The following is a 15,361-nucleotide window of genomic DNA, read 5'->3' as shown; positions in this document are numbered from 1 at the left end:
CTGTGACAAATGCGCGCATCAGCATAGGACATGTTTTATACACGCGCCCGATACGCGCTAAATTAAGCGTAATTTATACAGGAAATCTGCATAAACCATGGACTCTACCGTGGGTTTTCAAAACCACCTTTGTGAATTCGGGCCTATGAGCCTATATATGTACAGTTTCAGATCACATTATCCAAAATTTATGTTCGCGCTTTGCGCTCGGTCGCATTATATAATGTAGGAAGATTTCCAATTACTCATCCTTTTAATAAATTACAAAACGTGAATAAAGTATCATATTTTTAGGTGTAAATCTTTCGCATTATATAATGTAGGAAGATTTCCAATTACTCATCCTTTTAATAAATTACAAAACATGAATAAAGTATCATATTTTTAGGTGTAAATCTCGAAATTTTCCTCTCGCGCTCGCATTATTGTTTAGTTATATAGTTAACCATTTTCACGATTTCAAAGATTGCTTAGAATTTCCATTCTTCAGGTAGAAATTTCAAAATTTTCAGCTCGCGATCGCATTATTTGATTGTTGAAATATGTAACGTCTTCATGGCTAACTGCAAGCAGCCGTTAACATATCCTTTTTTTGATCAGATAAAGACGTAAATTAAAAATGTCTGCTCGTGCTTCGCGCTCGCGGTTATTATATAGTTCGATACAGATATCGTTTAAATTTTAGGACAAAATACATGAAATAAAAAAATAGCTCGCGCTTTGCGCTCACAATTTAAGCATAGAGCTAGCTTCGTGATTTAAGTAAGGTTTATGTGATTATTATATATTCATGTTGATTTATAACAATAAAGCTAAGAACTATTAGGACTACTCCTTCATAGAAACAAACAAATATCAACTTCGAGCGGCCGCGATCCGGGAAAATGTGGCCAGTAAAAAAAAAATATGCCCCCCCCCCTCTTGGCGAAGGCTGCCAGCCCCGGCATAATTGGGTTGCATGGATATCACATTCCCATGCAGCCGTGGCGCGAGGATTTGCCCCGGGATTTACCCGGTAATTTCGGCCTGATGATGTTCGGAGAACAAAGATTCTGCACGAGATTCTGGACTTCCTAATTTGGAAAATGGGTCTTAATGAAAATCCTAGGCATGCATAGGTGTGTACTTTGAGAAAATCCTTAGACATGCATGGGTGCCTGTTCCCCACGATCAAATTATCCTTAGAAATTGGTAAGGGTTTCAAGCCCCGAGCCTCACACCCCCGTCCAATCATAATCCAAGTATGCCTCCGCCCTTCTCACTCTGTTTTCCACCTATCTCCCCCCTGTTTTCTACTTGCCAATTTTTGGTCATTTATGTTGATGTTGTTGTTGGGGGCATCTAAGCTATGTTAGGGGAAGTACGAGGCCGCAGAGCTGCCCACTCAGGTACGTAAGCAATCTCGTCACGAAATTTTGCTCTTATTTAAAAAAGATTATTTTGCAATAGGTTTTTCTTGTGATCAGAACCGGGGATCAGAATTAAATTATAATATTACTAGCTTGCGAGTTTCTTTTTTTTTACAAGAAATATGAAACAAAATAATTACTCGTAAAATGATATGTATTTTGTGAGACCCAAAAAACAGATTTATAAGAAATAGAAACTTATTCGAATGTGACTCATGTGAGAACTCTGTTTGTCGAGAACCTAGCAAATATGTCTGTCAAAAATTTTCCAGTAATTTTCACCTTTTTCAACGCCTGCGCTGCAGATATATGAGGGTATACATTCATTTTTCTTTTTGCTACGCTACAGACACCATAGTTTCGTAAATAAACAAGAATTGATTTTCAAGACTGCACGCAAATGGCAAAGTTCCGAGCTCCCTCCGGATTTTCTTCATTTTTATATCACATTCGCTAAGCTCGCATGCGTGTGTGAGTGATTCACTTAGTACGGGTAAGGGAATAACAAGTAATTTAGATCAACCTTAGAGGCCAGTGCTAGATATTATTTCTTCATATATTGTTATCTCAAAATTCTTCTTGTCTCGTCTCTCGATCTCGTTTGTATTTGTCGCACGTCGCTGAAGGCAAGCGACGCGGCGTCACCACCGCACCGGCCGCCGACATCGTTTGCCAGTGCCAGTGTAGCAACTCGGGCAGAGCTTAAAAGGAACAAAAACAGTGACTTACCTCGGCTGTCGCGCAACTTCACTGCCCTGTTTTATCCGAACTTAATACACATAAACATATGGCCATTGACTGAGTCCCCTGTAGGCTGTACAGATCGCGCTAGAACTTCGGTCTTTGTATTTGGTGAGTGAAGCCAACAGAGTTCAGCTGAACAACCAACATAACGGAGACCGAAGCTTTTGGTCTAAGTCCTCGCTAGACAGCTGGCAGCCGTCTGTTTCGAGGAGTTTTTTAACTTTTTTTTTTTTTTTTAATTTCTCCTCGTACACAGACGGCTCGCTAGCGTGCAGCCACCATTAGGGGACTTGCAATGCAAAATCCCCCCGTCGGGGCTCTTCAATTTTTGTCTTTAATGAATTAAAATTTTGAAAATTAACGCGACCAAAATGCAAATTAATATTCCCTCTTGGCATTAATTGCCAAAAAACGGAGAAAAATCAAGTTAAAAGGAACAAAAACAGTGACTTACCTCGGCTGTCGCGCAAATTCACTTCCCCGTTTTATCCGATCTTAAGTACATAAACATATGGCCATTGAGTCCCCTGTACAGATCGCGCTAGAACTTCGGTCTCTGTATTTGGTGAGTGAAGCCAACGGAGTTCAGCTGAACAACCAACATAACAGAGACCGAAGCTTTTGGTCTAAGTCCTCGCATGCTTGAGTGAGTGGACTCGACTCGACTCGGAGCTCTCCGGCTCCGCTCTCACGGTGGGATCTGTCTCCTGCTGGCGGGTGTAGTCTTGAGGACTCCTAGACCAAAAGCTTCGGTCTCTGTTATGTTGGTTGTTCAGCTGAACTCCGTTGGCTTCACTTACCAAATATAGATAGAGACCGAAGTTCTAGCGCGATCTGTTCAGGGGACTCAATGGCCATATGTTTATGTGTATTAAGTTCGGATAAAACAGGGCAGTGAAGTTGCGCGACAGCCGAGGTAAGTCACTGTTTTTGTTCCTTTTAACTTGATTTTCCCCGTTTTTTGGCAATTAATGCCAAGAGCCAAGAGGGAATATTCATTTGCATTTCTGTCGCGTTAATTTTCAAAAGTTTGATTCATTAAAGACAAAAATTGAAGAGCCCCGACGGGGGGATTTTGCATTGTAAGTCCCCTAATGGTGGCTGCACGATAGCGAGCCGTCTGTGTATGAGGAGAAATAAAAAAAAAATAAAAAATGTTTAAAAAACTCCTCGAAACAGACGGCTGCCAGCTGTCTAGAGGACTCCTAGACAGCTGGCAGCCGTCTGTTTTGAGGAGTTTTTTAACATTTTTTTTTTTTTTTTAATTTCTCCTCATACACAGACGGCTCGCTATCGTGCAGCCACCATTAGAAGACTTGCAATGCAAAATCCCCCCGTCGGGGCTCTTCAATTTTTGTCTTTAATGAATAAAAATTTTGAAAATGAACGTGACCAAAATGCAAATTAATATTCCCTCTTGGCATTAATTGCCAAAAAACGGAGAAAAATCAAGTTAAAAGGAACAAAAACAGTGACTTACCTCGGCTGTCGCGCAAATTCACTTCCCCGTTTTATCCGATCTTAAGTACATAAACATATGGCCATTGAGTCCCCTGTACAGATCGCGCTAGAACTTCGGTCTCTGTATTTGGTGAGTGAAGCCAACGGAGTTCAGCTGAACAACCAACATAACAGAGATTGAAGCTTTTGGTCTAGAGGACTCCATGATGATGTTTTTAAAAAATACTTTGACATATTAAAGTACGTATACTTCTTCATCATTGGACATGTTGGAGTCTAGACCAAAAGCTTCAGTCTCTGTATTTTGGTTGTTCCGCTGAACTACGTTGGCTCCACTCACCATACATAGACTGAAGGGGATGGGGCCCCGTACCTACAGCCAACGTATAGTGAACTAGCGTTTTATAGATCGCGATTTAAAACTGTTTTTTAAGCAAAATTGAAAGTTTCATGGTTTCCATTATCAGGGAAATATATATAACTTAAGTAATTGCATACCTTGGGCCGGAGTTATTGAAAAAAATCCTCTGGATGATTGAGAAATCTGTCATCTAAGACATTTTCACCTGACCTGACGGTTTTTCTTGCAAGTTGCCATCTTGAATGACGTCATTGTCGTTATTAACTTAATGTCTCGAATCGATATATCGCGATTATAACTAGTACTCGTACTAGTATAACTAGTATCGTTTATCTTCGGTTTCGTTCGCATATGGAGCAGATCGTATAATATCGAAAGCAATATCGATATCACATTCGTGATTGTTGACGTTCGTTTGTAAATATTTTATAGTTTGGCTGCCATTTTGACCATTTTTATCGTGTTCAACCCAATTAAACATCGGTAAAGTATATTTTTCATGCCTTTTTCATCTATATCGTTTAAAGTATTTAAACGTTGGAATATCATCAATTAAAAGTTTGTTGTTTATACATCCTTAAGACCTTAGATTGTAAATTCGATGTGTAAAATTACATCAAACTTTGGACTGTGAATTGACAAAAGGGAGGGAATGAGAACACATGCGAGCCCACACGTACACCCTACCGTCGGTAAATGGGGATTACAGTAAAATGTCAGAAATTGTTGAATAAATCCCCAGAAACGACGGTTATTCCTGTCTAGTTGGAGTCTTGAACCGCCCTTCATTAAATAATAGTGCCCCTTTCACAATCCCAATTATGCGGATAATATCCACATAATTTGGTTGTAAAATCTGAGCGGGACCAGAGTTATCCGCATTATTTCGATGCTGAAATTTGTTTACAAACAATAAAAACTATGACAATGTTAATATTTGAACATATTGTCTTGTCTTACTCTAATTTGTGATGAATATTCTAAAGATCATTGACCAAGAAGAAAATATCACAAAACTGACTAAAATGAGAATCCTGCTGTGTTTTTCGAACACTCTTGATTTCACTGCCTCTGTACATAGAAAAATGAATAGGAATCTTTTGCTACACTGCAGTTGCATTTCCACAGAAAGAGCATGCATTTAGCCATTGAAATTGCATGTGCGATGAGTGGTGTGTAGCTTTAGGACCGGCATAGCTTTAGATTTTTTTTCCATTTATAAAAATTGGACCTTTCAATCAAATATTTCTCAAAATTAAACTAGTGTCTCAGATTTACATTTCATTGTTTATTTAGTTAGAAGATAGAAGCACTAATGCTTAGGGCAAGTTTAGTGTTGGTCAGGAATGCAGATTTCAGGTTATCTTATGAGAGTACATAGATTCTACTCCTTCAACAGTTGCTAATATGCAATATTAAAGTAATAGATGTCCTTTTTGTCACCTTTTGGTCAGATGCAGGTTTGAGATTGACTCCATATCTATAGACAACATGGATTCCTTTAAGATGGTCTATCTTCAGGTCTGTAGGGAGAATGGGATTGCTCCACAGCAGAGTGTCCTCGACCAGCTAGATCCAGAAGGCAAGTCCTCACTTCACAGAAGCGGGTCTAGGTCCAGGTCCAGGTCTTCCCTGACCACTCTAGACCTATCTACGACATCACTGACTGCTCAGACGTGCTCAGTGCTAGGAAGGGCCCTGTCAACGAATCACATCTTTCAGGAGCTTAGGCTGTCAGATTGCATGATTGGAGATGAAGGTGAGATGTAGGATCGAACAAGTATGGTATTTACCAGTTCGCCAAGTACATTGTAAATTTGTAATACTGTAGCAACATGCGAATGCAATCAAAGTAGAAATGCAACAAAAACCTTCATAAAGCGTTCACTGATGTGCTATTCTAGTCATCTGGTCTATGATGTTTGTGCATCCTGCTATGTCAGGCTAACTCTTGTAATACCTCGCTTTGAAATCTGCCTATCCTCATGGAAGAAAGGAAAGGTCAATTGTACAAACTTGCCCATGAGGTAACTCCGAACTGGTCTATTAAAACAGCAAGGCTTCAGAAAGATAGAATCTGATATGAATGATGTATTTTGTGTTTTTGTAGGTAGCAAACACCTCCTCCATGGGCTGTGTTCCAATACGTCTATCAGAGTCTTGGACCTGAAAGGAAACAACATGAGAGGGGCTGGTGCTGAGGCCTTGGGGAAACTGTTCAGGCAGAACCATTCTATTAAGAGGTAAGTTAGTCATCTGGTTCTAGTGAAAGAACAGAATGGTCACTTTAGAGATCATTTGGACAGGTTGGGTTTTGAAGAATGTATGGAGGAATAAACAGGAATCATTTACGAGATGATTATTGATAAAGATGAATGATAGTTGTAGTTTTTGTCTCGCCCACCAGAGGTGAAGGCGAGACTTAGGGATCCAAATGTCGTCCGTCCGTCACAAACCTTATGACATATAACTCCACATGGTATGGTCAAAGTTCATTTTGAGGTCAACATTAAAGTTTATGTGCAAGACTCTTATGTTAAGTGTTATTCCATCCAAGTCATTTCACAATGAAGTTTTGATACAATTCTGTTGCGTGCTCTCGCAAATCACGATGTTTCTGGTTATTTTAATAAGTGGGCGAGACACAAAATCGCTTTTGCCTTGTATTACATATCATTCATATCATGTATAAGTCTTCAGATGATAGCATTTCCCATTTATCAGGCAGTGAAACTCACACAATGGAATTCAATGCAAACGAAATTCCACATAGGACCAGTTGTCTATGATTTATAGTTGTAATATTTCATGCATACAGCATTTGTTCATGGCGTGATGTGTATAAAAAAAAATTGGTGACAACATTTGCTCCTGCAACAATGGCTCCAGGCTTTATTTCGTCTGAGACAACGTTCTCGCTACCACGCGTCACGGTTGGCGGGCGCCGCCAAGCCTGAAAATTTTCAGGGCAAATCCGCCAACCCTGAACTTCCCCGACAACCGTGGCCGACAACTGTAAAGCAGGCCTAGATCTACACAAAAACTGAATAATATATAAAGAAATAATCTGCTTTTCAGATCCTAAAATAAACTTGTCGATTATTTCGTCCACGATTTCTTCCCGGGATTTCTTTGACTCACTACTACTAGTGCGCTATATACGATACGACCTCGACTCGAGGCCCAATCTCTTTTGTGGGAAGCGCGAAGATGTTTACCTCGCATTTGCGTATCGCATTGCTCACATTATTTAAGTCTTTAAAATGGTAGTAAATACGCTCAAAAACAAGTGAGGGGAGAGAGGTATCGTGGGTTACTGGCTTGGGCAATGTAATTTTAGATTAAATTACGAATTTCAGTTGATATTGTAACTTATTATGTCAAAAATAAAGTGTGTCAAAATTACTATCAAAATTCGATCGAAATATAGTTTCATCTCGTCCCAGGCCCCAGCCTTTATAGCTACATCTACATGAATTCATTGAATGCATTTCTGATGACACTGCCGTAGAGCGAATTGAGAAAAACTATTCAAAGATCACGTTAATAATGACAAAGCCAATGGAATGGATTGATATAATGTCCAACTCATTTACTTACATCAAAATGATTTATTCACATTTAAATTCCGATTTTACTCCATTATTTCCAAAGTCTTGATCTCTACGTCGATCTTTTGAAACTGTTGATTAATTTAGCGACGGCGTGTCTACCAAATTCTGTGCCACAGCTGCACTCGCGCTCGCAACGGTCACATTCATAATACAAATCGCACATGGCATCAAAATCCTTGATCCGGGGATCCGATAGTCTTCCAAAATTAGATGGGATCCAAAACTAATTTAATTTGATTTTTTTCATATATTCATTGAATCTGTTATAATTTTCATAAGTAATAATCTTTATTAATATTATTCACATTTTTTATCATTACGACTCATTTTTTTAATGTGAGTTATACGTACAGTGTATTTTCATTTGTATTGTTCTTTATTACTCTTTGCCTGCCAATTAAATAATGAGCGCACCTGTCGCGGGCCTGAGAAATGTTTTTAGTTATCACAGTGAATGCTTTATGAATTTGTTGTACAATTGCTTAACTACGATTTAAAACAAAATATCATTTGAAATTAATTTGTGTAAAGGAAAAAAAGAGAATGGGGGGTGGCCGTGGGCAATGCAGATGAAAATGATGGGATGTTTGTGACTTTGTTGTGGGTAGGGGATTAAATTCGTAGCGAATGAAATTAATATTCATTTATGGATGTGTCTACTGTGATTGTGGCTGCATAATCTTTATGGCGATTGGAAAATCCACCTTAGGTCGAGAGAGGTACGTGATTCAATAGATTTCGATAGAAGTACACATTCAACAAAGTGGAATTGGCAATTCATTCACAGATATTCGTTTCAAGTACGAATTATTGAAGTTGATATGTGTGAACGTTTTAGAGGATATCGGATATGTATATCGTTTTTTCACGCCCACAATGAGTTGCTAGTATAATTTGAATATCGTTGGATGAATTTTTCAAGTTCACTTATGTCTTTATGTTTTATATCGGAATTGTGCTTTTAATATACATGTATGAGTTATATATTGGCAACGTCGTTAGCCTAATTATACTGCGAGTGGATGATATTTATGAAATGAGTTGGAATGTGAACGAGACGCCCCAAAGCCGATGGCACGTGATCTAATTAGTATTCACTTTCTGGGTTGAGCCAATCATTGTGCTTGAAAACGGGCTTCCCCGAATTCTCGCCCTTGGAATGTGTCCCACGTGTGTGACCTGTTAACCTGTTGTTTGAGTGCGAATCAGCTGATTTCGTGACCTCAAAAACTCTTCATGGTGTTTACACTGGATGGGGGCTATAAAATTAAGAAGATCTTTCTCTTTTATTCATTTTTAATAAACTGTTCGTGATTTTCAAACTACACCTATAGTGATATTGTGATGCAATTTATTTTATCATGGTGCAAGAAAATATTTTTTTAATTCACCAAAATATACATGTAAGAAAGATTATTCGGCCGTCATCATCGGTAGAAGTATAGACACGTCTATAAAAATGTATTCGCTTCGAATATTGACTTCTTCACCAATCCCACACACACGTACGATCTCAACATCCCCTTGTCATTGTCCACGCCACGACCCCTCCCCTATCGCTCTCTCCCTTCGACCATCCTACAACCCCACCCCTCTTCCTCTCTTTCACACGCTGTATTTGTAGGCCTACATAATGTATTATGTAAAAATAGAAATCTTATTTCCTGTCAATTAACCTATACTTTCAAAACATTTTAAATCGCAGTTAAGAAAAACAAATTCGTAATATTAGAGTATAATGAATGACTAAAAATATTTCTCACGCTCGTGATGAGCACAGCACATTCATTATTTTATAGGTGAGTAACGAACAATACAAAGGAACACAGCAATAATTGACAGTGATAAAAGAATCTCGATTGGAAATTATTAGTATAAACATCATCAACAGAAGTCTTATGAGAGTTATAGTTTCAGTGAGTATCGAATAAACCAAGCAAAAACCATGCAAATTATATAAGTTGGGGACCCCGTCTCATGAATACCAATGCCCATTATTTGGAAGCCTCGGAAGAAAACTTCCGAGGCTTCCAAATAATACCTCGGTCACATTTGCTCTACGGCGAGTCGAAAACAGCCGTTTTATTCATTTTTATTCAAACCACGGTAACCACCTATATTCAGCTGGTACAAAAAATGTTAAAACGGCTGTTTTCGACTCGCCGTACGGCCGCCGTAGAACAAATGTGACCGAGGTATAAAGTCGGAACAATCTTTGGATTTAGTAAGGGCGTGACGCAGCGCAAGCTCAAAGGGCTACGCATGCGGTCCGTAGATGCAGTCGGTCATTGACATAAGAAACAACACGCATTCACAAAATTAATCGCACTTTCTAAGGATGTAGCGATATCGATCTGAACATTGGAAAGTATGGAGTTAATTTATCGATGTAAATAGTCTATAAACTGTAAGTATAAAATGAGATTGACTTCAATTTTTAAGTTATCAGTAATTGCCTTTCTGCTTCAATCGCAATTCGCGCAACCGTTACGGCTGTGTGGCCGGAGAAGCATTAAATAGACATAAAATGTGGTGCATTTAGCAGCAATCTAAGCTCGTCGATATTGATATTTTCGATAGCTACCCCCCGTGCGTGCTTCGCACACACCGAGGCTGCTGCGCGGCTTGCGTCGCTTCGCGCCGCCAAGCGTCAGAGTTGAACCTGGCGAGAACGTTGGTCTGAGATGTAGGGTTAGGGTTGCAATAGGGTTCGCCAGTGAAGTTTTAATCATTTTTTTGATGACTCCAGTACCTTGCACCAACTACTCAAGTAACCTTTTTATCTCTTTTCAGATATTCTTTATTTGGTGCCTCAAATGTTGATTTAAAGGGATACTCCAGGCTGAGGATAATATTTTTTGAACATAAAGAAAAATCAGACAAACAAAACACTGAAAATTTGATCAAAATCGGACAAGGAATAACAAAGTTATGACATTTAAAAGTTTTGCATTATTCAAATAGTTCTAGACTTGTCTTCATGACTATTCAATGAGCAAATTGATGATGTCATATCCCCACTTGTTCTTTTGTATTCTAAGGTTTATTAAAATGTTTTCCATCATAAACTTAAAAACATTGGATTGAAAACTGATCAAGCGAATTAGATATTCATTGCTGCAACTTATTTCATTACAAGGGAGACATATCATTCACGAATGTATGAAATAATGTGATAACATTAGAAAAGGGAGGGTGGGGATGTGACGTCATCAGCCCACCTAAAGAATATTCATGACGATGTGCATACCACTGTTTTCACAAAATATTGCTTAACTTTAAAATTCAATAACTTTAATATTTGTCATCCGATTTTTATGAAATTTTCAGCATTTTGTATTAGAATTTTACTTTATTTATTTAGATATAAGTATTTTCAGCCCGGAGCATCCATTTAAGTTTATTTAGTGATCACTTGCCATCACTCAAATTGGGTGTTCCTCAGGGAGCAGCTCTGTCTGCGAGTCTGATATCCTCTTGTCTCATCCTTTTCTTTTCAGGGTCTGTCTGGAGTGGAATGCTGTAGGTGTAGATGGTTCAAGGTTTGCCAACCTAGCTGAAGGGGTCTCGGCAAATGGTAGTCTAGAAGTCCTTGATCTGAGGAACAATCAGATTGGCCATGATGGAGCCAGCCAGCTTGCTACAGCTATCACCAGAAACAGCTCTCTGCAGAATATAGGTTAGTCTTGAGGTCACAGTGTCTGACGATTGTGTTTTGATAAGAATATGCTGATTTAATTCATAGGAAAGAAGAAGTATTGTTCCTGCCTTGTAAATGTTGATGGTACACAATATTGATATTTGAATGAAATGGTTGGTAGTTTTTTTTTTAATATGCTTTTTTCCCCATCAATTGTTAAAAATTAATGACATGCAAGAGATGTGTAAATAATGGTCAACTAATAAATGCATTTTAGTTGATGGCTATCTCCTAGATTATTTTGTGACAAAAGCATTATTAAGTGGAATTTGAAGGGCATAATTTATTGACTAGATGGACAACATCTGTTGGTAAATTTTCTTACTATTCTTCATTAATTTTGATCAATTTTTCTCTTCGAGAGACTGTGTGAAGACTTCTAAAAAAGTCCTATGCACAGAATATGAGTAAATAAATATGCATCTGGGCATAGAGTTTATAGAATAAAATTTTGTACATTGTATGACTCAACACATTGATCTGATCATGCACAGAGTCGTGCATTGTCAGATAGTCTGCTAGTAAGAAAATATGTTAGATATTAGCACTTAACCATGTCCTTAAGCTAATGTTTAATGAAACACCTTTCCACTTTAAAAAGAGCAATGGTTATACTAATTTTGTATTCCTATATCCATGGAGATTAAATGCTCAAGGCACTTTGTAATGAATGAGAATAGAACATCTCTCATTATTGATTGCACATGGAAACTAATATGCCTGAGGGATGCTCGTAGAAAAAACAAAACGATGTGGCTTTTGAGAGAGAGCCTGAGGAAGTGAAAGAGGAGAAGCACATATGAAGTCAGAATTTTTATTCATTTACCAGTATTTCTTTGTTGTTTCTAAACAGATCTGAGATGGAATAATGTTGGTATTGTTGGTGGTAGATCCCTTCTGGCGGGCCTACAGCACAACCAGACTATAACTCAGTTGGATCTCGCTGGCAATGATATACCACAGGATATCATAAAAGCCATTGGTAAGTAAATTTCATCACAAACATCTATGAATGTAAAGAGAATGTTCTTGGTTCAGAGGAAGTATTGGAGTTTGTATCAGGGTTCAGACAGAAAGGAACTTCCATTGGGTTTGGAGTGATTCAACCAAATGCATCCAACCCGTTGAAATTAGATTTCAAATACCAGAACTCAAACTTCGCTTTAACAGAAAAATATAAGACTGCATTTATCATGTTCCTGTTATTTGTATTTTTGAAATTGAAATTTACAGGACTTTTGCTGGAGAGAAACAAAGAAAGAGCAAGTCTATCAGCCACTCACCAGACCAGACAGGATATCATGACAAGAGAAATCAAACAACTCAAGAATGAGAAACATCAACAGGCCAGGGATCTTCTAAGGAGGATCGATCAGCAGAATGATCATAACGGGAGAAACAAGCGCGAGACAAGCAAGAAGATACGTCTCCTGGAAGAGGCATTGGCGGAGAGGAAGTCAGCCTTCAATGCAGTAGCAGCTAAGTAAGTTCAACAAAGATCTAATGGTTGCTGATTGTCTTTTCATGTGTTCAGTTGTACTTTTGCAGAACATTGCGTACTTTGACAGAATCATCAGTGGCCTATTGTTTCATACTTATTATTAATAGATGGTTACATTGGAATTAATAGTAAACCATTCACTATTCAACCTTATTAAAAAAGCATGTACCAAAGTCAATCCACATTGTAAAGAGGTGTGGGTATGGCTAGCAAAATATATCTTCAAAAGTATATGTTCAAAGAACAGACAAAATGTTGTGAATGATAAACACTTAACACTTTATTTTAATAGAATGGTTGAATAAAAAGGAAATAGTGTTTTAAATAGGTTTATATTATTGTGCCATAATGGATGGCATTGATATGTACTGATCTTGTTTTGAGTAATATACTGTACAAAAGCATAATATTATTTCATTTATTTTATTTGTTTAGATTATCAAAGACAGAGGCTGAATTGTCCTTGGTGAATCAGAGGTCACATGACCTTGACACTGTCCTTGAAGATACAAGACAAGAGATGACTTCTATTATGACATCACACCAGAGAGAAATGCAGGCATTGAGAGAGGTAGGTACTCAGATTAGATCAAATGCATGTAATTGGCCTTGACCTTTTCCTTGAAGACTTGAGAAAAGAGATATCTTGTATTATTACACCACACCAGAGATCATATACTTTCACTTTTACTCCATTTCCCTAACTTTAAAATACATTCCAGAGCAGAAGTGAGTAAATTAGACACATCTTATCTACATGAAAAGGGTCACCAGTCACATAAAGTCACTCGTAACTTGCAAATAGCTTGATGAAACTCCCACCCTGCTATTCCATAACCCTCGGTTCCTAGCTTTTTCTACCACTCCCATTTTTTCACTCTTCTCTTTTATTATGCAACAATTTGCTAATTGTCTATATCCAAATTATCCTGTTAGCATAATCTTCTTTCCGTCAATTTTCCATGTTAAAGCAAGATTCTCTGCTCTTAGAATACTTTTTAACATTTGGCTACCATATGATTAATTGATTTTAAGTGAAGTCTATACATGTATGTAAAGTTCATACCACATATGTTTGTGTTTTCCCTGAAATGATGTTTAATATGTGATGTAACTCAGTCTGTAATATGTATCTTATCCAACAGGAGAAAGTGGCCTGCGAGACGAAGCTGATCACAGAACTGTCATCGGTGAAGGAGAGATACAGAGAGTATGAGGCCAAGAATGAAGAGATGGAGAGGAAATGTCAGCATCAGCAAGAACAGATCTATGAGCTGAAGGAGGAACTCATGGCAGCACAGGCAGAGGTGAAGATGCAAGCTACAAGGACAGAAGGTAGGCAAGATATAGGGAAACCTGTATATAGAGACCACTCAAGGGAGGCAAGAAAAGTGGTCTTTAAGCACTGGCGTAGCAATGATTTTTTTTCCTGGGGGGGGGGGGGCACTGGGGGTCCTTGCTTTTAATGGGAGCCAACAATTTTTTTCTGTGTAGTATGTGAAAAACATATAGGCATAGTGATTGTTATGATTTTCCTGTTTCAAATCTGTACTCTCATTGTCAGAGAAATATGTATAACACTTAAGCAAGAAATGTAAATGATGATACAAGTAATAGTAAAAAAAGAGGGGGAAAACAAGAAAAAGATCTAATTAAAAAAGTACATGAAAAAAAATGAACATGCCTTTTCCTATTTCAGTTTTCTTGGCAAATCTGTCCATGAAAAAGTCTAGTTTTAGCTTCGTTAATCAGTTGATCTCTCGAAATGCTTCGCCGAAGGGCTGGATCAGGTCAACAAAATCCGGAAGCGTTTGAAGAAGTTCTCTGCCATCTTGTGAGCGATGTTCCAGAAGTCGCTGAATTGGATGGACTTCGTGCTTGAGATCCTCTAAGTTCACATGGTACATTTGGGCAAATTCATCCATATGTACGAAATCCAGAAAAAGCTCACTTCTTGGGCTCAGCGCTTAAATGGACTTCATCAATTGACACGTTTCCGAGTCGAATCATCTGTTGAGTTCTGAAAGCATTCTATCAATAATTTCATAGAAAAATTTTGTTTTGATTTGTCTTTCAACTGACCTTCAAATTAATCTTGGACTCTTGAGTGTCTAGGGAGAGGATCAAGGAGGACAGCTTCCTCTAATCTCTTTGGGAATTGACATTTTCGTTTCCTGTGAGATGGATCTATTTCATCTACGTCAAACCCTTGATCTCTCACTGATGTTTGGACCTCATCCCACAGGCAGTTGAATGACTGAGGATTGGATAGCATGTCCTAGAGCTCTGCTACAAGTGCTCTTGTCAGGTCTGCTGCCTTTGCCAGATCAACATCGCCAGACTGAAGCATTGTAGAGAGTCGATTTGTCATGATCAGTATATTCGTCATAATGACAAGTTTCATGAGAAATTCGGCATTGAGTTGTGCCAGCAGTCATCTGGCATCAATCGCCTGGTCAGCATGAGTTTCGTTACTAATCTCTTCTAGAAGACGTTTCAATGCTGGGAACCTGTCTCTTATTAACCGGCATGCTTCCACTCTGCAGGCCCAGCGTGTATCTGATAGTCTTT

At 38.3% G+C, this 15,361-nt stretch overlaps 1 protein-coding gene across 2 annotated transcripts; it reads left to right on the top strand.

Moving 5' to 3' along the window:
* Nucleotides 1–1,763: 1,763 nt before the first annotated feature.
* Nucleotides 1,764–14,452, top strand: LOC129270496 (leucine-rich repeat-containing protein 45-like). 2 transcript variants are annotated; one of them, XM_064105848.1, is made up of 8 exons: nucleotides 1,764–1,902; nucleotides 5,436–5,734; nucleotides 6,086–6,218; nucleotides 11,090–11,268; nucleotides 12,143–12,271; nucleotides 12,523–12,772; nucleotides 13,226–13,361; nucleotides 13,936–14,452. In XM_064105848.1, exons 2-8 carry the CDS (start codon nucleotides 5,467–5,469, stop codon nucleotides 14,254–14,256), a joined length of 1,416 nt encoding a protein of 471 aa, XP_063961918.1. In that variant the 5' UTR covers nucleotides 1,764–1,902; nucleotides 5,436–5,466; the 3' UTR covers nucleotides 14,257–14,452. The 2 variants fall into 2 exon arrangements, with proteins under 2 accessions (XP_063961918.1, XP_063961919.1); XM_064105849.1 differs by having other exon boundaries at nucleotides 1,774–1,902; nucleotides 5,430–5,734; nucleotides 13,936–14,437.
* The last annotated feature ends 909 nt before the right edge of the window (nucleotides 14,453–15,361 follow it).

This window comes from Lytechinus pictus, chromosome 10 (genome assembly GCF_037042905.1).
Source record: "Lytechinus pictus isolate F3 Inbred chromosome 10, Lp3.0, whole genome shotgun sequence".
Lineage (NCBI taxonomy): Eukaryota > Metazoa > Echinodermata > Echinoidea > Temnopleuroida > Toxopneustidae > Lytechinus > Lytechinus pictus.
Note: the sequence above shows the minus strand (reverse complement) of the source record. Positions and strands in the feature narration are given on the sequence as shown.